At 36.2% G+C, this 24,028-nt stretch overlaps 1 protein-coding gene across 3 annotated transcripts in view; it reads left to right on the top strand.

The window, feature by feature from the left end:
* mctp2a (multiple C2 domains, transmembrane 2a) overlaps nucleotides 1–24,028 on the top strand; it is a 95,934-nt gene that overhangs the window by 50,801 nt on the left and 21,105 nt on the right. For 2 of the 3 annotated variants that reach the window (XM_052097344.1, XM_052097343.1), the window contains 9 exons: nucleotides 2,758–2,928; nucleotides 7,791–7,921; nucleotides 8,485–8,671; nucleotides 9,134–9,227; nucleotides 9,312–9,414; nucleotides 9,504–9,606; nucleotides 9,945–10,046; nucleotides 10,272–10,346; nucleotides 10,603–10,722. In XM_052097344.1, the coding sequence (XP_051953304.1) occupies nucleotides 2,758–2,928; nucleotides 7,791–7,921; nucleotides 8,485–8,671; nucleotides 9,134–9,227; nucleotides 9,312–9,414; nucleotides 9,504–9,606; nucleotides 9,945–10,046; nucleotides 10,272–10,346; nucleotides 10,603–10,722 (1,086 nt within the window). The remainder of the gene's footprint in view (nucleotides 1–2,757; nucleotides 2,929–7,790; nucleotides 7,922–8,484; nucleotides 8,672–9,133; nucleotides 9,228–9,311; nucleotides 9,415–9,503; nucleotides 9,607–9,944; nucleotides 10,047–10,271; nucleotides 10,347–10,602; nucleotides 10,723–24,028) is intronic. The other variant, XM_052097345.1, reaches the window with a different exon arrangement.

Consider the following 24,028-nt stretch of genomic DNA (forward strand, 5'->3'; position numbering starts at 1 on the left):
AGAATGTATACATAAAGAAAAGGAAGCCTATTTTATGACCATGGTGACATTATTTCAATGACAAGTAAGCACATTTTTCATCCCCAAAATTATCATTGTTGTAATAAATAAATAAATATAATTTTAATTAATGTAATATGGAAATAATAATGATCCTCTCTAGGCACAATGTGTTTATTATTTATTTAAGTTAATTACACTCAGTACAACAATACCAGGATTTATACTTACAATTGTATTTTACAAATGCGCTTAACATTTTGTAATCTTTCTTTCTTTTTCTTTTTTTTACTACATACATCTGTGATAAAAGTTAGATTTGTTCCTTCAAATCCCTTTGTCATGAAAACAATATCATAATGCATCAATCCTAGTTAGGCTTCATTTTCTTTTTGCAAAATATACATTACTTTCTTTTGATTTTTGGAGTGAAATACAACCCGGACATCTCCTGACAGTTATCTTGAGACCCAAATAGACACCTGCTATATTATGTGATCAGGTACAGATCAGTATGTGTTTTTGGAGTGCTGGTGTTGGTGTTTATACTACAGTGTGTACCACCACCAAAATAACTGAGACCTAGTTCTAATTGACACCTATCAGTGAAGGCAGAACATCTCCCAATTCTTACATCTCCTCCTCTCTCACACTCCCTCCATCACAGCCATGCTACTTCATCTTTGAGATGGAGTTGGGCGGCAGTGTTGGCACATAGCATGTTGTTCCTTTGCTTTCTTATTGAGTCTTAAGTGTGTGTGTGAGTGTGCTCTTTGAGGCACTATGCCAGTGTAAGATGTTGAGGATATGTGCGATGGCTCATTCCCAGACATGGTGAGCTATAACCCAGATGTTAGAATGTAATATCACAGCTGTGGACGGACAGAACTGAAGCTCCAGCCAAATAGGTATGGCTTTGGGCTTGTCCCCATGTCCCCATGCTGCTTCACCATATGGAGGCAATCCCCTAGCTCTTTTAGCACCAAGAATAGCCTCTCTATAGGGGCCACTTACTCTTAAGCAGAATTGTTTTATTGGCCATGCTGATCACAAATTTGTCCAAAATAAACACTTGGGAGGATTTGGCTCGGATGAATATTATATGTCTCTCTCTGCTCCCTCTGTAACTATATTCATTATCCCCTTCTCTTTCTCTTTTTAAAGAGGCTTGTTTATGGAGACGTTGCCATTACATTAAATGTTAATGCTGGTTTGTCTGCTGTGCTGTGTGTGTGTGTGCGATTCTAATGGAGCAAATGCTCCCTCACACTCTCTGAGCAGCCAGGTGGGAAAACAGCTCTCTGGTCTGTGATTACTGGCAGAACAAACCAGCTTCTTCCTGATGCTGTGTTTTTTGAAAGTGCAGGGCTATCAACCCACAAGTCATATCTGTACTGTGTACTTATCCATCCGCAGTCTTGTTGATGGACCTGTTTTCTCACTTTGGGGTGCCAGAATCACCTGCGCATTTCAACTGGTGTGTTTTGGAAGCTCTCTATTTCATAATATATTTTGTTACAAACACAGAAATAGAGTTTTCATTTAAGATTTTCATTTGATACTTTTGTATTTTATAACATTGAATTATATATGATACTCACCAGCTTAACCAGCAGTAACTAACAAAGACCAGGCTGGGCCAGCATGAGAATCTTGTTTAATCTAGTTACAGATAGTAACCAAAAATGAAAATGTTTCATAATTTACCCAGCCTCATGTTGTTCCAAACCCTTACGACTTGAAAGTGAATGGTGACTGAGACTAGCATCCTGCCTAACATTTTCTTTTGTGTTCCACGTAAGAAGGAAAGTCATACAGGCTTGAAACAACATAGTAGTGTGTAACTTTTACACCATCTCTCTGGCACTGTTTGGGTTGATTGATTGTTCCTTTACTCAAGTTCGATACCACCCTCTCCCTCTGCCCTTACTGGCCTCTTTTGACATAGTAATATTTGATTCTACTGCTGTATGAATACATCGTGAACGTGAGTACTAAGCGGCAGCCACTGTAGCTAGGTGACGACTCTGAAAGAGAAGGCGCCACCTTCACTGTTTTATTCATGTTTTGTGCTTTTATACCTTACTTAACACTTTACCTGTCTGTCACGGATGTATCGCAAGAAATACAAAGAATGTGTTTCTGAGGAGACAATAAGTAATGAGAATGCCATTATACAGGATTATTTTAGAGGTTCTCTTTTGCAAGTTAGGCCATATTGCTTTTATTACCAAAAGTGAACTGTCCTGGAGTCCACAAGAACCGTAGCCCAGACCACCATTTCAAACGTAAACAGGTGTGGTTTGTAGTATGCACCCAAGTTCAGAAAAAAACAGCTGCCCCACAAACCCCAAAAACAGATTCACATGTCAAACAGATTCGGGGGCTATCAAAACTTTAGTGTTTTGATACTGTAGATGTGAAGGATCACTGTTTTAATTGTTTAACCTCTTCACACACTAAAGTTGCCGAATACTAGGTGTGAAAATGTAAACTTGAGGTTGCTTGGAAAATATTAATCACACTCAGTCTGAATCACAATTTCGAATAACCCATTTTTAGTGCAGATGTATTGACATTAGAGTGTATGTACATATCATGTAACCTCGCAGTCTCATTTCAAAAGAGCAAGTGAAACCATGGTATCTTTGACATGTCGCAGCACTGTTTTTCTTCATCACACCAGCTTAGTTTATAAGTGAAAATAGTAATGCAACAATGTCTTATGCGCAAATGTCTATGTTCCGGCTGTTCCAGGGTCAGCCAATAAGTCAGGCACAGGCTGCTCGACTCATGGGAGGACAGAAGTGTCAGGTGTGGAGTGGAGTTTATTCTGTCATCCTGGTCGAAGGCCAAGACATGCCTGACTGTGGTCAGGGAGACATCTATGTACGCTTTAGAGTGGGAGACCAGAGAGTCAGGAGCAAGGTGAGATCATTACCCACCATTCTTTTCTTATCATGCTTTCTCTATTTTATGTACTTATTACATCATCACAGATTCACACATTTCTTTCTTTGTTTCTAAACCTCCATTCTCTGTTTTGCACAGTACCTCATTATACCCTTCTCTCCTTCACCCCCTCCCCCCCATACTGTCTTTTCTTTTATATATAGATGTTTCTGTATTATTGACCCTTTATTTATTAATTTATCAAAGGAAAGTTCTTTATAATATAATTATAAAGGATAAACAAACAGACATCACATAAAACAAGCAAACAAACAAAAAATCCCAAAAAGTAATCCATACGGCTCCAGGGGGTTAATGAAGGCCTTCTGAAATTAAGCGATGCGTTTTTGTAAGAAAAATATCCATATCTATAACTTTATAAACTATAATCACTGGCTTCCGGTAACGGCCGTCCACGTGTTCACTTTATAGTTTATAAAGTTATAAGTATGGATATTTTTCTTTAAAAAAAGTATAGCTTCATTTCAGAAATATAACTCCGATTGTGTTTGGCTGAAAGAAGAAAGTCATATACAACTTGGATGGCTTGAAGGTGAGTACATTTTGGGATAAATTGCTCTCATAATTTACTCACCCCCATGTCATCCCAGATGTATGACTTTCTTTCTTCTGCAGAACACAAATTACATTTTTTAGAATATATCTGCTCTGTAGGTCCATACATGCAAGTGAACAGTACCAGAACTCAGAAGGTCCAAAAATGACATAAAGGCAGCATAAAAGTAATCCATATGACTCCAGTCTTCTGATGCGATATTATGGAATGATATTCTGGACATTATTCAAAAGGAATTGCAAATTGTATTTGCAATTGCGTTTTCAATTTGTGGACGCATAAAATGTGACATAATCCAAACGCAATTGCAAATCGCGCATTACCGTTTGCATTTTCGTTTAAGCGAACGCACAGTGACTGCCAGATTTCAAATGGAAAAGCAAAGTCCGTTTGCAACTGTGTTTCCCATATCTTACGAGTTTTGGCCCTGTCATATTTAAATAGCAATTTCAATTACCACGTCTCCTTTTCCCTTTCTCAGCGTCGCGTATGTAGCCAGCCAAAACTCAAATGGAATACTAATTCCCTTAGTATTTCCATTTCCGATGCATTACACAGAAACCTGTCAATCAGGGTCAAGGGTGGGATTATGCTATGGGGCGTGTTTGTCTTGGGAAGTGACATCACTCACAGTCTATCAGGATCAATAATTAGCACTGCACTTTATTCATCTATAATCTCACACTGGACTGTCAACATATTCTCCTCAATATACTACTTCATATATATATATATATATATATATATATATACATATACTTCTACTTATTGTATTCTATATTGTGTGTATTGTTTACTGTACATTGTATATTATGATTGTGTTGTGTAAGTATGTGTACATTTGATTTGTAAATTGTTTGTGTATGTATGTTGTTTACTGTAATGGTATATGTCTCGTACTGTCATGACTGCTATGTTGCTCGAACTGCACATAAGACTTTCACCTACTGTTGCACTTGTGTACATGGTAGTGACAATAAAGTGATTTGATTTGATTTGATAATCGCATCTGTTCAGGGCATCACCTCTTGACCGTCGACTGTGAGTGACTTCCCAAGACAAACACCCCATAGCATAATCCCACCCTTGACCCTGATTGACAGGTTTCTGTGTAAGGCATCGGAAATGGAAATACTAAGGGAATTAGTATTCCATTTGAGTATTAGAAAATCAGTTATTTTGAATTCTTATAATAAAGGTGGCTTAAATTTCATTGATTTTGATTCTCTTAACAATACCTTAAAAATTAATTTTTAAGGTAATTAAAAATTTAAACGTTTCCTTCACAATCAATCTTCTATTTGGAGTATAATCCCAAGATATATTTTTTCTCAATTAGGAGGTATACATTTTCTTTTAATGTGCAATTATTCAATTAGTAAACTTCCTGTCAAACTTTCCAATTATCATCAGCAGATGCTTATGGCTTGGAAACTTATTTACAAGCATAATTTCTCGCCACACAATTTTTTAATTTGGAACAACTGTAATATTCTTCATAAGATGAAATCTTTATTTCTTGAAAACTGGTTCAATAATGGGGTGATATTAGTAAACCAGCTATTTGATAGTGAAGGTAATTTATTTAATTATTCCGATTTTGTTTCAGGATACCAATTCCCAGTATCTAGTAAAGAATTTAATATAGTTTTCAAGGCCATCTCTTTGGAAATCTGTATGCTGTTTAGAAACAATAATAGTGCTACAGTGACTTCTGTTTCTCCCCCTAGCCCTGAATCTACTGTGGTTGGTTCTGTTTGTTTTTCAATACATAAATCCAATTATAAAATTAGGTCATTATTTTTGGACCCTGTTACTTCAATTCCTTCCTCCATTTCTTATTGGAATAACCTTTTTGATGATATTAAATGGTCATATGTTTGGTCACATCCTTAGAAATTCTTTCTAACTAATAAAGTTAAAGAAATATCCTATAAAATTATTCATAGATTTTATCCAGTTAAATACTTTTTTAAAGAAATTTAGAAATGATATTGATACTTCCTGCTCTTTTTGTGAAGCCTCCTCTGAAACTGTTGATCATTTGTTTTGGGAATGTCTTTTTACTCGGTCTTTCTGGAACAATATTGATGCTCTGATTGTCCAAAAGGTTTTATGTAACTATTCTTTATCATATAGACACATTCTTTTTGGATTTTATGTTAAAGACAAGAATCTAATTAATGCATGTTTTTGTATAAACCTTCTTTTATATATTGGAAAGTTTCATATCCATAAATGTAAATATATGAAAAGTAAACCCCACTTTAGCTTTTTCAAAGAAGAATTGAAGATGTATTTAAATACAATTTCAACTTCTGTTAACAAGAAAGCAATGAAAACGTCCAGAATTAGTGCCATGTTTAATATTCTCTCTTAATGTTTTTTCTTTTGTGCCCTCTTCTTCTTTTTTTTCTTTCTTCTCTTACTCTCTTTTCTTTTTAGACTATTGTTGAATATATTTAAATTTCTTTCACATTTCCTCTCTTAATGTATTCTGAACCATAATTTCTCTTTTGTTTTGAAAGATTGTTTATATTTCTTGTATGTATCGTCTTGTTCTGTTTGTTAATATTGCAATTAAAAAAATAAATAAATAAAAAAAATAGTATTCCATTTGAGTTTTGGATGGCTACATACGCGACGCTGAGAAAGTGAAAAAGCAGACGTGGTAATTGAAATTGCTATTTAAATATGACAGGGCCAAAACTCGTAAGATATGGGAAACACAGTTGCAAACGGACTTTGCTTTTCCATTTGAAATCTGGCAGTCACTGTGCGTTCGCTTAACGAAAATGCAAACCGTAATGCGCGATTTGCAATTGCGTTTGGATTATGTCACATTTTATGCGTCCACAAATTGAAAACGCAATTGCAAATACAATTTGCAATTCCTTTTGAATAATGACCGGAATATCATTCCATACGATATGATAGGTGTGGGTGAGAAACAAATCAATATTAAAGTCCACCTTTGATCAGTCCCAACCAGTAGGTGGCTGAATGTGAAAGTGAAAGTCACTTCAATACCAGAATGTGAAAGTGTAGATTTACAGTTAAAAAAGGACTTAAATGTTGATCTGTTTCTCACCCACACCTATCATATACAGATGATATAGATTTAAACACTGACGTCATATGGATTACTTTTATACTGCATTTTGGGTCTTCAAAGTTTTGGTCATCATTCACGCATTTTACTGACCTACAGACCTGAGAGTGACACGAAAGACCATTTGAAATCTGAATTGAGCAGCCAGAGCGTCCGAACTGAACGCCATATTTGAAAACCTCCCGATGTGGTTTGAATCAGATTCGTAAAAATCGGATTTCATGTGGTTTTTTGCTTTCCAGACTATCAAAAACTCATCTGGATAAAACCTGGATATGCAAAAAATCCGATTTTTAGTGGCAGTCTGAACAAGGCCTAACAGCCTCAGTCACCATAAACCTATTTGTTTTTTAGGGTCAGTCCCTATCATTTTGTGTTCTCTTGTGTTCCATTTATGAAAGAAAGACATATAGGTTTGGAACAAAGAGAGGTTTACATTTTTGGGTGAACAATCTGTTTAAGCAAAAAGTCTCCATTTGCCCTCCATTTAATCTCATTGCTGTCTATGGGAACCAATTGAGACTATAAAGAGAGCTTCTTTTGTGTCATCTTTTGCTTATGTGCTTACATTCCCTCTCTCTCTCTCTCTCTCTCTCTATCCCCCACCTTCCTCTCTCCTCCCCCTCTCTTAGATCACTTCTCTCAGGCTTCACTGCTCTGGTGACAGAAAAGGCTACTTATTAGATCGCGGTGTCTGTCAGAGCGGTTCTCCTGATGCCTCTGTTACTGTGTCTTGTTTAGCTCATTTACATACCCAGAATACCTTGCTCATCTACCTCTGTGAGCCACCTCACTCCTTCCCCCTCAACGGATCCAACCAGCTAGTCTTGCGTTCTCATGTCATCGTTTTTATAGAGCCCCTCTGGCTCTGTTTGGGCATGTTTGCTTGTTGAACAAAACTAGTTCTAATTGGATGCTGTCAGAGTTTATAATCCCAGTGAGAGAGATGATACGTTCTCCAAAAAGACAGTCGGCTCTCCTCCAACACGTCTTATTGAAGTCTTACTGAATAAGGCTTAATACACTTGTCATGTTATCTGTCACTATTTTGAAATTCCTTTAAAACTGCCACGACTTACTCTTTCTCTTTCTGTCTCCTGTGTGTCTGTCTCCTCTCTCTCTCTCGCTCTCTCTCTCTCTCTGTCTCAGAATCTGTGTATTAAGGCAAATCCGCAGTGGAAAGAGTCTTTCGATTTTAACCAGTTCCAAGATGCACATGAGAGTTTGGTGGTAGAAGTTTGTTGCAAGAGGGGTAGGAAGTCAGAGGAGTGCTGGGGAGTGTAAGTCTGCTTGAGTTACATCACATGCCATCCTAACTGAAACTGAAAGAAAAGTTAATACAGTGATCTAGAGCAGTGGTTCTCAACTGGTTTTGCTTCAGGACTCAGATTTTACATTGCACATCAAGTTGCGACCAATCACACTGCCAAACGTATCATGTAAAATGTTTAGTTCATGGTTTTTGAGGATGAGAGCATGTCAATTAACCTGTCCATATGGGCATCTGCTTAATTTAGCCAGTTTCTACGAAGTGATGGTTAATATGCAGTCGTTAATATTCTCATCAACAACAAAAGACATGGGAAGTGTTTTCTATTTTCTTTTAAAAGTTGATAAGCCTATTTATTAAAGTTTATCATTTGAATTGTATTATTTACAGTATATTTAAGCATTGCTTTTTCCCTGCTGTCTGTGACCCAGTCAGAACAGACCAGTGACCGTGATCGTGGATCGTGAGTGACCCACCAGTTGAGAGCTACTGATCTACAGAATGTAACCTAAAGTTAACAATGTTGCTCAATACCACAAATTCAAGTTGTGTCATAACTTCTACCATTTTTAGGCTGGAAATTGACCTGAACAGCCTTCCTGTTAATCAACGGCAGTTATATACTCGTGTGCTGGACCCAGGCAAGGGCCGACTGATTTTCTTGGTCACACTGACCCCCTGTTCTGGTGCGTCCATCTCAGATATGCAGTCTGCTCCATTAGAGAATCCCAGGACTTATGAGAGGATGCTGGAACAATATGTCAGTATATTATTTTGCCTTTTGTTTTGTTTTGTTGCTTATTCTTTTGTTATTTGTTGTTTCCCAACAGCTCCCTGTGGATTACTAGTAATTTGCATGGCTTGCAATTTTTTTAATAAATATTTGTACCCATTGTATTAAATATTTGTATGAATTAGTACGGTTTTATGATTGGCATAGTTCACACCACTGTCCAAATAGCTAATCCACTCAAAATAAGAAAATATTTGACATAATTTTCTTATTTTTTGAGTCAATAATGTAAGACTTTATATCTACAAATATTTACAAAAACAAATTATGTATGGGTGGAGTATTCACAAATAAAAAATAAAAAATCTGATATGTATCCGATGTATTTCTTCAAAGAAAAAAGGCCCATTTTAGAATTGAAAATGCCACACTGAACTGTGGTATGAACGTTGCTTTAGTTCTTAAAGATGGAAGCTCTTGTATTTTCAGAGACTGAGCAGCTCTCTGGGAGACTTGAAGGATGTTGGCTATCTTCAAGTGAAGTTAATAAAGGCCACAGATATTTCATCGACAGATATAAGTGGTACATATCAACCTTAAATTCAGAATGGTAATATATTGATTATGAATATCTATTCAGTAATATCAATCTGTCTAATTTCATCAGGTAAAAGTGACCCCTTCTGTACACTTGAGCTTGGTAATAGCAAATTGCAAACCCACACAGTATACAAAACCTTAAATCCTGAGTGGAAGACCGCCTTAACATTGTAAGTAACACAGATAAAGACAGTTGTAGATGCCTCTGTCTAACACTATGCGTGCTTGATATCACATTAATTTCTTGACATGTCTGTAGCCCCATTAAGGACATCCATGATGTCTTGGTGCTGACAGTCTATCAGGATGATGGAGACAAAGCTCCAGACTTCTTGGGGAAAGTTGCCATTCCTTTACTGAGTGTAAGTACCTCACAATGAATATACATTTTAATATATCAGTAGCCACTTTGCATTTTCATGGAAAGACCTGGAAATCCAAGAACTTGTGTGACTTCTAGGTTGGGAAAAGTTATAAATATTACTGAAATATTCAGATAAGCCATTTTTAAAAACTATTTTTTTAAAGCTCTGCAAGTGTTTTTTATTGGCTAGAAATTGCTCTTGGTAATTATCTATCTATAAAATGAATCACAGACTATTGGAATTTTCTATTCAATGAATCACAGACTACTGGAAAAACCATTGAAATTAATTAATAAAGAGGTGATGTAACAATACTCATGTCATTGTTACCTTAGGTTTCCAATGGCCAGCAAATCACCAGAATGTTGAAGAATAATAACCTATCCAGGGCAGCTAAAGGAAGCATCACCCTGGAGCTGGATGTGATGTACAACCCTGTAAGTGCTCAGAGACAATTGCATGAGAGTCTCCTTACAATTTTTACAATGTGAATGATAAAGCATTTACAGACCTATTCATCTTAAGAGTCCTTGACTGATGAAGAAATCGATCAAATGAATACAAAACAAATTGAACTTCACATTAGAACTACATGCATGTTCTTAAAAGCTAAAAAGTGTATTATAATCTGTGAGAGTGTTGATTTTTTTTGTCTTTCTCAGATCAGAGCAAGCATCAAAACATTCCAACCTAAAGAAACAAAGTTTGCAGAGGACAACCCAAAGTTTAACAAAAAGGTGAGCTTTATCGACAACTATTACAGCATACTTTGGCACTCGTCTCCATGTTCTCTTAATATTAGGTTTGTTGTTGGCACCTTTAGAGACTCATTATGCTCCTCCAGCACCGCCTAAAGCTCTTTAGACGTGTCTTATTAATATTTATCTCCAATGAACCTTCAGTTTAAAAGCCTCTTTACACCTGAGTGAATGTCATGTTGTGAGCATTATGTCCTCAGGCACATCTTGCTAACTACTGCTTTGTCCCCATTAGCTTTTAGCATGTAATATCTATCGAGTGAGGAAGATCAGCATGGCCATCCTCTATACATTGCAGTATATTAAAAGCTGCTTCCACTGGGAGAACACACAGAGGAGTATTTCAGCTTTCCTGGTAAGTCGTTGTACTGTTGTTTACAAAACTTTAACTCTTCGGCCCTTTTAGTAACCTGAGGTCAGTGAATGTCATCTGTACATTCACAGAAAACGCTCTGCTCCTTAATTGCAACTTTTCACAAGTTGCGTTTATGTGGCCCTGCCCTGGCAAGGTGCAACTACAAGGTGTTGTGAGTCAATACATTTTATATTTTTTAAATAGATAAATGTTGTTGAATACCCACCACGGCTTATTCCACAAAATTATAATTTGTTCTTCTTTTTTTAAAGATTTCCTAATAAGAAATCTGCTATACCACAATTGTGGCCGTGTAGTTGGAGCTGTTGCTTAGGGATCAGAGTGTGTGATTCAGAAGTTAACCAGCCTAAAAATGCAACAGGATACCAGTGGCAATGAATCTTTCTGTCTACATTAAAATTAAAAATGTGATGTAAACAAAATCACAGCAAATCAAAACAGTGATGACCAATTCTCTCTGTGTGTTCTCTCTCACTCGAAATGCACTGCACAGCTGAATACCACAAAAACTAAGAATAGATACCTTATATTTTTATGACTTCCGTAGTGCTTCTCCAGACGGCATCAACTTTTATGGTTTTGACGAACTTCAGGGATTTGCATGTAATTTCCAGTGTTTGTGAAGTTTAATATCTCTTGTCCCTATTTTATTTTTATTACACATGAGGAGCAGGATTTTGGTCCAATGAGTTTTTGGTGTTGGTGGGCAGTGTTGAGTAAGCTACTAAAAAGTAATCCATTACTAATTACTTCTGTTTCTTTTACATTAACTTTTAACTTTCTAAAACACTTAATAGATAAGTTTTTATTTTACAATAATTTAAAATGTAATATACTATATTACACTACTTTTTGTACTAAAAAGCAACTACAATTACTCTGTAATCATATTATGCAAAACAATGTTGGAGGGGCAACAAACATGACAATGCAAAAATAGAATCGACTGACAAAATGTCAAATCACCTGGATATGAAAGAAACTTGGATTAACTTGTATCGCTTATCGCTGTGGTGTTTGGTAGATGTGCTCTGGGAGATGCAGGCTCGGGTTTGGTCTTGGATGTGTCGAGTCCCATTTCTCAATTTCTCCAGTCATTCAAAAGCGAAACGTGTGATGATGTAGAATACATTTTGCTTGTACCTATTTTTGCCTGTTGTTTGGTGAGTTTCATATACTATCTTGCACACCAGCAAAAAATCAAATAAACAAAAATAATTCAGCCCTTCCAGTGTGTGTTCCATTATACTGTTCTGTGTTTTATTGTAGCCAAGGAGAGAGCATTATAAGCTCTGCTGTATAACACAGGTAGTTATTTTTAGAGGTTGCACTTTCTGGGTGCCATAGCATAATATGCTGTCTCCTGCACCACTGTGCCTCGCTGCAGGAATGAGCAGTGCCCCCTGAAAGGGAGGACTTGGAGGTGTGCACAGCCATCCACTTGAGAAGAAGAGGTGTCAGGCTGGGGAGAGGTGTAGGATGTCCTATTGCCGGCTCTAACGCTGTCTCCACATGCAGGGTCGAGAATAGAAAGAATAGCAGCTAGCATGTGGCCTCTTTACCCACCAGTGCATTGAGAACTGCACAGGTGATGCTAAGATATGGATATGACAGGAGAAATGAAAATGGGGCACCTGTGTATGTCGTGCAGGCTTTGAAACATAAGACCGGTTGGGTGAATCTCAACCTTAAAGTGTTGTTCTGTTTAATGGATTTTAAGACTCACTGCATACATTATTTTACAATCTCATAATATGTAATTATCATACATGTTGCACAGCATCTGTAAAACAGCATGTAACCCTCAAGGGGTAACAAACACATATCTGTCTCTCTCTCTTGCTTTCGGGGTGTAGGTATATCTGTAGGATGTGGTAATAAGGTAACTAAGTTAGAAATTGACAGATGGTTCCCTATCAGAAGAGCAAAATTAGAGGAGGCCATGCCTTCCTTTACATGTTCTTTACAATCCATGTCATATTAATCTTCTGGAATATGTCAACCGTTTAATTTATAATGTAGGCCTGTGCACTTTGTATATGGTATATAAGGTAGAGCACGGAGAGAGGATACTATTTACTTTACAAACATATGTCTAAAATACATTACTATACATTATTCATGGAGTTAGTGTAGTATCCGTCCTTGAGCTTTTACTCTTTGCGCAACTTATAATGTATTTTGTGGCGCTGCGGTTTCCTTGTCCAGGTCTGTAGGTTGCCCAGGCAGTGCTTGTTCCCGGAACGCACTCCCACCCCAGTGCTGGAAATCCCAGAGGTCAGAACCCTGACCTGCACCAAGCAGACAGCTTACACTCTCTCTCTCTCTCTCTCTAAAACTTTTCTATATTGTGTAGTCGTTTATTCCTTGTTGGGTGATTCTCACAACACCTCTCAATAAAATCTCCTGGTCCTATTTTACTCCAAAACCAAAATAATTAAATAAGATATTTTATTTTAAATATAGAAAATGAAGGCTAATTTTATGGCCATTAAGATTTTTTTTTTAACACACTGTATGTGAAAATATTTTATACAGTTATGCACATTTGGATGGTTATTATAATATTCCCTTTACACCAATTTGAAAAAAAAGATATATTATTTATATTGTTGTATAAAAAGTATTTATACTGTCCATCACAGTAGTCCTCCCTTGGTTCTGACTTACATTTTAATTGATTTTATTTTAAAACATCATTGTAAAAAAGCATCCTTTTGCGAGGAAAAGAGTGTTAAGGTAATAAGAATCATCATCGAAAACAATGGGAATAATAAAAGTGAAACTTCCAGATGCATTGTGGTAATAAGAATTGAGAGGTAAAATGTGCTGAAGTGTCCACAAAATAATGTAACATTGCAAAACATCTTAATGGTCCTAAATGTAGGCTTATTTTTCTGGCAAATTCAAACAAGAGTTTCACATATTATAAATGTGAAATGAGGGGCTGGGGTTGGGGGTTAATATGACCAAGATATTTTCTTGACAAGTTTTGGGAGAAACACTGTGCTATATGAGGACAGTCTTTGGTAGGACTATGAAAATACTTTTACAACTTTATGTAAAGCTACACTATACTGTATTTGGATAAGTTCACCTGTAAAGTCAGCCTCAGTTGATTAATTGGTCTTTATTGGCATTTTTATCTGGCACTTACTTAGTCAGAGTTTGTCTTTGCACTGGACCGTCTTTGTTTCTTATTGCAAAATCTTCCCTGTAAGTGGTTCTTTGACGTTTTCATTCACATGCACACAAGGCACTGTTTTTAAGAGCCACCACTCTGATTAGGGGGATCTTCATATGCATTTAAGGAGAAACTCATGATATATGTGCTTTTTTAACTAGCTTGAGAGCTTACATACTTGGATATTTTTTATTGCTTGTTTATGCAACAGTAATGAGGTCAGAAACAGCACTTACATAGTCTTACAACTGCAGTGCGTCCAAGAGAAGGGCTGCGACAGATAAAATCTTTATAAAATACCACCTTTTAGATGTGGCTTGCACTTAGACTGAGAAAGATGAATGTGATGTACATCAGTAGAGACTGCAGAAGGGGTCACTCAGAGTTCTCTGCTGTATGTCTCGCTTCAACCTGTAGATGGAGCTATAGCACTTTCAAAACACATATATACACACACTCGGCAGGGGCCGTGGACAAGAACAGGTATTTGTTGAGAGAAGACCAACAAAAAATCTTATGATAAGCATTAAGCTAAAGTACTTTCTTACACTACATTGCACAGAACAAAACAGACTCCTAAAAGTTTCATAGGAGCATTACCTAGCCACATATTAACTGGCCAAAGTTACTGTGATTCTGAACCCTGCAGTTTCAAGCATTTTCAATAAAGATGAAAGGGATTGAAGGGTGAAGAAAAAAAGAGATGATTTACACATGAAAGCTGATTTGGAGCTTTGCTGTCATTAGAGTGTTTTAAGTATTAAAGTAGAATTAATATTTTAGCATATGCGTTTGCCTCGTTTGCCTGTAGTCTGGACTAAAAAGGAGAACCGGTGTGTGTTTGTGTGTGTGTTTGAGCTTTTTTCACCTCCTTTTTGACACTGCCAGGTAGCAAGCAGTTTCGACATCATTTGACAGCCTGTGAAATGCTGATTGCTTCACATCACAGACTGTAAAGATGGCATCTGATGAATGTTTGATGCTGTGCAGCTGTAAACACAGTTGGCAGCTGTGACGGAGTGTTCTCTATCTCTCTCTCATTCTCTCTCTTCTCATTTCTGTCTAGCAGAATGGCCAATGCCACATGTTAGCAGGACGGGGTCTGCTCTGGTTTCGGGGTCCTTGGGGAATGTTATAAAGTGCCGGACACAGTCTAAGCTATTTACTGGCTAACCTAGACTGATTATATGCGTTTCCACCACCTAATTCGCTATTCTAGTTAACTTGTGTAATGTACTTTGGAAAACATAATAACATTGTTTAGTTATGTTTTTTTAGGAATATTCCGGCTTCAATACAAGTTAAGCTAAATCATCATCATCCCTAATTTTCTTAAAATAATAAAAAAAAAAAAAATTAAAAATCAATATTACTTACAATATGAGTGAATGGGGCCAATAGAGGGTGTAAAGGCAGAAATGTGCACCTTATAATTTTATAAAAGTACTTGCAGTAATTCTTGTTTTAAAACTGGTGTATCATTTGAGCTGTAAAGTTGTTTAAACTGCCATTTACCAGAATGACAGGGTTTATGGCAATACAGTATATTGTCATAGCAACAAAATTGTCAAATGTTAACACACATTGTTTACATATTGTGGGTATACTTTTGGTGAGTATTTTAGCATTTACAGATTGGCCCCTTTCACTTACATTGTAAGTGCCTCAAGGTAACCCATGTTTTTCCTTTCTTTTTTTGATTAAGTATTTATTTATTTTTGGTAATAAACATTATGCCACAAATGTCGATTGAGCTTAACTTGTATTAAACCTAATTTAATCTTTTATTAGATATTAGTTTACTGTTGAAACACTAGCATTGCTGGTCACCAACATATGTTGTGTTTTGGGTGCTTAGTCCCCGCATGCCATGCTGGTGTGCCGGTGTCCCTACCAGGTTTCTTAAAGGAATAGTCCACACAAAAATGAAAATTCTGTCATTACTTAAATCACAATTTGGTCATGAGACATGATAATAATCAGTGAGGATTGATATTGTTGAAATTTTTTATATAAGCACTTTAATTTAATTTGAGAGTGATTCACATCTTGAATTTAATTCTGAACATCACACAGTTTGATTGTAATGCTTCAGAAGACTTGGAATATAGTGCATGTGCTGTTTCAATTAATTTAACTTTTACTGTTTTTTGTGTTTTATTTTTATTATAATTATTTTTCGAGCTATTGGAAGACCAGAGTCAATATTCACTTACATTATGGCAAATAAACTCTCTGAAGACTTAAAAACTAACCGTTTGTTTTCTACTGAATAAAGAAAGACATTTTATAGGTTTGCAACAACATTAGGGTGAGGAAATAATCAAAGAATTTTCATTTGAGGGTGAACTATTCCTTTAAAATCTACATTTGCCAGCAAGATTGCCTTGGTCAGCTAGCTTCACCAGAAAAACCATGCTGGTTAATGAGCATGTTTTTGTTTTCTTTTTCATCAGCATGGCTGTGCTGGTCTACTAGCAAAACCATCACCAAACCACCATGAACCACCAAATCAGCTGGTCTTTTCAGTAGGGGTCTGAATTTCTTTTGCCTAACATTTATTTCACTTCAGTCTGAAAGTTTCCTTGGACAACTACATTGAAACCATTGTGTCTATGTGTGTGTGAGTCCCTCTGTTTACATTGTGGGCTTTAAGGAACTGTCAAGGAGATTGTACTATGAATATGACAGGAGGACAAACCCTTGATATTGATATATATGCATGGGCTCTTCCTGAATCTCTTGAGGAAAGGATTAATAATTAAACAGGTGGATGTGAGCGGCCGCTAACAGTGCAGTGATGGCTGGAGTTTTGACAGTGTCAATGTTGTTATTGAGATGTGTATGCTCTGTGTCATTGTAGTGCTCCTGGGGCTCAACGCTGAGTCTGCCGTGACCTTGCACAACTCCCTCTTATCATTCATACTGACAGTACTGCCACTGACAGCTCCTCCATTCACACACTCCTCCCTTCACTCAGTGTCCATTTACCACTTCACATATGCATACATATTTTACTTATATTTTGATCTCTCTTTATAAATGTATTGATATTAGAAATAAATATTGTTGTTTATGGACAAAAACAATAATTTTTACATTCCAAAATATCCAGTGTTGGCTGTAATTTATTTACAAAGTAATCTAATTACATTTTTAGTACAAAAAGGAGTGTAGTGCATTACATTTCAAGTTACTGTAATCAAGTAGACTTCCAGTTAAGTTAATGTTATGTAATTATTATTTCTAAAACAATATTATATATTATGTTAGATGTAGAATACATTTTAAATATGTTAATATGCACATCTTTAGACATTTTATGACAGCTGAAGGGTGTGTGCCTCCTAACATGCCAATCAACAAGGAGAAAATAAAGACATTACGTTTAATTTGTTTAGTGGAAAAACAAAAGTTTCTGTAAAAAGTGTTTTACAAAGTAACATATTAGTAATGAGAATTATGATTACTTTTCTGATGAAGTCAGTACTCTGATTAGAATATTAGAGTAGTAATCTGAAGTGAATCACTTATCCAACATGGAATATACAAAAACTATTATTTGTAGCGCTCTCTAATTGTTGGATAGTTTTAAATGACCAATTATTTTAATTTTAATTGTCCGATATTCAATTGCAGAATTTTTATTATTGTTTTATGTCTGCTTTTTCTATAATATAATATATAAAAACATATATATATTACTAAACCAACCTGGTCTCATGAAATTTCTGTGAAAATTTTACACATATGATAAATGTGGAATGATATTCTTCATTCCACATTTGGCTGCAGTTTCAAAGTGAAATGTCCAGTGGAGGGCGCCAAAACTGAGCAGAACGAGGTTGTAATCAGAAGAGGTTTTTAGGTGAATTGTAGATGTTTTATGGATGTTTTAATGAGTAAAACATACCTTCCTGACCTAAAACGATACCCTAAAACTAACCAATAGTGTCCGGAAAGATAAATGAGGGTTTAACAAAACAGACATCCTTAACCAATAACTAACCTTAACCAATAGTGTTTTAAAATGCAAATTAGAAGAAAAAAAATCACAAGTTTACTGAAGCAACCATGTCATTCTGTATTGCTTCTATGCCACTTTCACATTTGAGTGTCTTTGACTGGATTTGAACCACAGATGTCAAGCTCAAAGTTAAACACTCTATCACGTGAGCTACCAAGCAAGCTAACAATATAGAAATAAATATGTATATATAGGTGGGTCTGTAATACAAGTGTTAAAATGTTTTGTTTTTCAAATCTTGCGTTAAAGTAAAAGTGTTTTGATATCATAACATAGTGTTGGGGGGATAATAGAGTAAAAATAAAGTTTTAGAAAGTCATAATCAGCCATTTTCTCTTTATTTCTGTAAAACTTAATAAAACACACAGTTGTTGTAGCGCCTCTAGTGTTCATTTCACCAGCAAACTGCAGTGAAAGTGGCACATAAAAGTCAATTTGCAAAGAATTTACTGTATATAGAGTAACGTTTATTCTAAGAGACCAGGTTGCACTAAACTCTGAAGGTGAACAGCCTACTGTGCAAAACCAATTTTGGGTTGAATAATTATAAAAAGTAATACATTAAAATTAAATAATTTAAGTAGATACATTTTAAAATATTTAACAAAAAGTTCATTAAAATAAATAATTACAAGATCTGCAAGAGATACTTTAAAATATTACGTTTACCTGTGAGCACTATTGTTTGATGCTAAGTACACAGTGGTGTTATTCCTATTGGAGACTATTTACAGAAACGTACCAGTTGGCACTATTTCTCAGTTGGTTAAAACATAAATTTGAGAATCGATAACCGATTAAGTGCAAAAGTGTGACTATCAGTTAACGTTTTTGGTCAGTGTGATTAACTGTCTTATGGATATACAGTACAATACATAACGGTCAACCTGAGTATCGGTTGCTTTCTAATGAATATACACATGTTTACATATGCATTGTTTTTTTCTTTTGCATTTTTTTTTATATATTTCAATATCCTTTTTCCATCAGTGCATAATGTGCTTTAAACATGCTTTACCATAAACATCTTGCATTCTGCTCTCGTTTCTTTACCCATTGCTTCCACTGATCAAACACGCTTTGTCTTTAACCCTGATGCACGCGTCTGTGTGTTTGTGTGGTTGTAATGACCAGCACTAACATGCTCACCACCCCTCCGGTCACAGGGGACAGCTGTCCCCGGGCACCCGTGGCCACTGCCTCATCCACTGTCCGCGACGTATGTGTGTGTATGGGTGTTTGAGCGTCTGTGAGCTGAGCTGACACTCGGAGTGCTGCCTGCCTCGGGGGAGAAGGCTCGCATTGCAGATCTGTCACCCAAGAGGTCGCTGAATGTTAACGCTCCCAACATGGACTAAACACTGGTGGCCAGTGCGGCGGGGTGGGGTCGGTATGCCAGTCGCTGACAGGCACCACAGGGCTCAGTACACTGCTCTCGACACCGCCGGTGACAGAGAGACTTTATCTCTCTCTCTCCCTATGGGTGCATAGGCCACTCTAGGACTGCACTGATAAAAGATGCATTCCGCAGTTCCGCGGCTGAGAATCACAAACACAGATCATACACTCACAGCCTGCAGCTTCACAATCAGAAAACACATTCTAACACACACACACACACACACACACACACACACACACATATATTATATTTACCAGGACAGTTGATCTGTTTCAATAGGATCATTTTAGTTAGGATCTAACTTAGTGAGGTTTATGCTTAAAACATATAGTTGTCTTTCAGTTTCAGATGTTTTAATTTGTATTCCTATTACAAATGTTACATTTGGCTTATACAATACATTATCTAAAGTGACAATTTTTAAATAATTTATTTAAAACATTAATTATCATGTTTAGGAGAGTTCACACATTCATAATGTGTTTATGAATTAATAAGCTATAATTTAATTAGTAAGATGCTAATCTATTCAGCATTGCAGTTAATCAGACTTTCAGTTTTTGAGGAATGTTATTTCTTGTGTCTTACTTGGTGTATATATCAGTGAATAATGTTTCTCTCTCTGTTCATTCAGCATTAGCCTGGTTGCCCACCTGCTTTACCTATACCTTAAAATAAAAAATTCAAATTAGCAATTTAGCATGATTACTCAAGGATAAGGTGTTGGAGTGATGGTGCTGTTTTTCAGTAATGTCCTGACTATATTTTGTGATCATTTGAATGCCACTTAGATTAAAGTACCAATTTCCTTCTGAAACAGCAAAATCTGTACGTTATACCAAACATACATTACATATATTACATACAGTGTATAATGAATGCACTCTGAGCAGTGCTGCACATGCATGTCTAGTTTTAAAACAGATATTTCACCCTAAATATTTAAATTAATCTTTCAAATAAATAATTTATTAACCCTCATGTTGTTTCAAATCTTCTACCGCAAAGCTATGGCTTCGAGAGACTTGGAATATAGCACATGAGTCATATGGGCTTTGTGGCGGCCATGACATCTGTTGCAGGGCTCCCTGTTCTTCTATTCTAATTTTTTCTATTTGCAAAAGTTATTTTTGGGGGTCTAAAATGTATATTTCCTATTAGCTGAAGATATAAATAACCATATTAAGACAAATGCTTTTGTGAAACATCTTATGTGCCTAAGACTGTTGCACAGTACTGTATATATACTGTATATAAGCCTGACCCTCACACCCTCTAAAATCCTACAACTTGCAACATGTTTCATTGGTCTACATTTTCAACAGTTTTTAAACATGGAACATCGAACTTCCCCAATAAGCTCATGCTCTCTTTTTATCACCATGTATCTCTGCCTCTTGCTGTTGCCTATTACAGATATGCCTGATTGTAATATCCACTGGGGCCTTTGATTAACTGTAAATATTGTGTCATTTTTTCTGTATTTTAATGAAGACACAAATGTAGTTTACTCACATTGCCCTCTATTTCATCTTGGAAAAAAGCCAGAGAAAGAGGGAAGAGTGTGGCAATGCTGTAAGAATCCTCCTCTTTTCATATTAAAGTTGCCCTGTTTCATCGAAACTCTCTCACACATACACATTAAGCCTGCAGCCAACAGTCAGTCTTGTTAGATTCGCACAGATATGTTCATGTAATCTGGCGTCCATCCACAGCCCTCTGTCTGACCTTCATAAGGCAGACTGGCACTGCTGTTTGCATCTCTCTACAAGTGCTGCAGAAGATAAATGCATGAGAGGGACTCAAACTTCCCCTCATGGTCTAGTTAGTGCTTACTTTCTCTGAGAGAGTACGCACACATAAAATGCACAAATCTGAAATGTTAATGGTCCAAGTGGCATAACAAAGTTAACCATGTAAAGTGCTTCTTAAATATGTGTTCATCAGAGGAGATCACTTATTATGTTTTCATTTGCTTCAAATCCAAATTGTTGTAAAGCACAGTGAGATTTGGTCTGGCTTCATGATAAATCAAAACAATGTTGCATTTTTAATGCATGTCTTCTTTCTATTTCCCAGTCTTATAGCAGTCCTTTTTCTTGAATGCTTAATGTTATCTCACTAATTCTTCCCATCCAGCAGTGGTTCTCATGTATTTATGGACTCCCGACTGCTTAATATTCAAACTCCTTTACAGGACATGCTCCCTACTCAGTTTCTCTTATCATGTTTTTTAACACACTGAATGAATTTATAGAGCTCTTATGAAAATGCTTTTAGCTAAACTAATCCCCCTTTATGAACTCTGGGTTATTTCAGCCTGTCAGTGTTGTGTCCTTTTGTATATGTAAGGTAGTTGATATACTGTACGGTGGGGTCCAAGAGTCTAAGACCACATTGAAAATCTGGGATTCAAAATCTAATAATACAGGAAGTTTAGGATTTTAAAATAAATAAAAAAAGAAACATTGTGATATCAAATTACTAAGTATATTAAATTAAGAAAATTTACTTATTATTTATAAGTTATTTAATATAAATAATGTGTGTTTGTAATGAAGATAAAGGGTGTGAGAAAATTATAAGCATTTTTATCAGTAGTCTCACTTAAAGTGTTAGTTAACCCAAAAATGAAAATTCTCTCCTCATTTACTCAACCTCATGCCATCCCAGATGTGCTTGACTTTCTTTCATCTGATGAACACAAACAAAGATTTTTAGCTGAATTTCTCAGCCCTGTAGGTTCACACAATGCAAGTGAATGGGTGCCAAAAATGTGAAGCTCCAAAATCCACATAAAGGCAACATAAAAATACTCCAGATGACAGATGATGGTGGTTACATCCATATATTCTGAAATGATATGATAGGTGTAGGTGAGGAACAGGTCAATATTTAAATCCTTTTTCCCTTACTTTCTCCTTTTGTTTTTGGTGATTCACATTCTTCATGCATATTGCCCCCTGCAGGGAGGAGAATTTATGATAAAAAATGACTTAAATATTGATTTTTTTCTTACCCACACCTATCATATTGTGTCTGAACACATTGATCCACCGGAGTCATATGGATTGCTTTTATGATCCCTTTAAGTGGATTTTGGCACACATTCACTTACATTATGAGGACCTACAGAGCTGAAATATTCTTCTAAAAACTTAATTTTGTTCTGCAGTATCAAGAAAGTCATACACATCTGGGATGGCATAAGGCACTCATTTTATTATCTTGATTCTCACTTTTTATATGGATGGAATTTATTGTACTCCCACAGTTAAGCATGTTTACATTTAGCAGTAGCTGTGGAGTGTTTTTTCCAGCCCTCCACACCACTTGTGTTTAGTCTGTCAGTAAGTAGTCTGGATTAGTAGCCTCTCTCCAACCCCTTTGCCGTTTAATCAATTTGCAGGATTGTATAAACTCTTAGTGAGGGCGTCTTTGTCCTTTTGTTCCTTCTGTGGCTCTCCTCTCCCCCTCACAGTAGAGCGTGGGTGGCGTACTGCTGCCAGCCTAGCTTCAGCTTCAGGACTTTTTTTATTCACACTTTTAATCACTGAGTGCTTTATTATTAGGTATAGGAATTTCTGACCAGGGGATCTTCTCTAGAAGCCTCAGAAATGCATTTAGTTGAATCATATTAACTGCATGGTAAAAAAATCCATCAGGCGGATCTTAACCCTTCTGGTGGAGTCGCCCTGCTTAGGGCTGGTCTGGTCTTCTGATGATCCTTACAGGTGCCTGAGGAGAGTGTATGTCCATCTCCTAGTCCACTCCATCACACACTTTTAGTTTTTATTAATACAAATCATCTTGCTAACACTTTTAAATAAGGCTCCGTCTGTTACTTTAGTAAATACATTAGGTATCAGCATTTTTACAGCACTAGCTAATGTAAATTTTATGAAATTATGTATTGTTAGTTCATGTTAGTTCAACAGAATTAACTTTAATGCTATGCATACAAGTTAATGTATACCAATAAGCCAAAACATTTAAACCACCTGCCTGATATTGTGTAGATTTCCCTCGTGCCACTAAAACAGCGCCAACCCACATCTCAGAATAGCATTCTCAAATGCTATTCTTCTCATCACAATTGTACAGAGCAGTTATCTGAGTTACCATAGACTTTGTCAATTGAACAAGTCTGGCCGTTTTCTGTTGACCTCTCTCATCAACAAGGCATTTCTGTCCACAGAACTTCCGCTCACTGGATTTTAAAAATGCTTTGGCACCATTATGAGTAAATTCTAAAGACTGTTGTGTGTGAAAATCCTAGGAGATCAGCAGATACAGAAATATTTAAACCAGCCCATCATGGTATTCACAACAGTAAGGTTATTTGTAACATCTTTAAAAAAGTTAACACCTAATTTATGTGGCTAAATTATTCTGACATGACTGAGTTGGAACTCCTTTCATCAGGTGCTTATTGATTTAAATTCAGTCATCTCTTGGAATTTCTGAAGGCAGACAAAACCAGTTATATTTTCTTAAACTCAAAAAATATATTTTAGCTAAAAAGTTTTTTAAGCTATAGGATTGACACATTTAGGAATTACTTGATTTCTAGTTCATCTGTAAAAAAGTGTATTTTGCATTTGCCCTTATGATCATTTAAATGTATTTATTCATAGTTTTAACAGTCGTGTTTGTAGACCATAGTAGGCAC

This window comes from Xyrauchen texanus, chromosome 29 (genome assembly GCF_025860055.1).
Source record: "Xyrauchen texanus isolate HMW12.3.18 chromosome 29, RBS_HiC_50CHRs, whole genome shotgun sequence".
NCBI lineage: Eukaryota > Metazoa > Chordata > Actinopteri > Cypriniformes > Catostomidae > Xyrauchen > Xyrauchen texanus.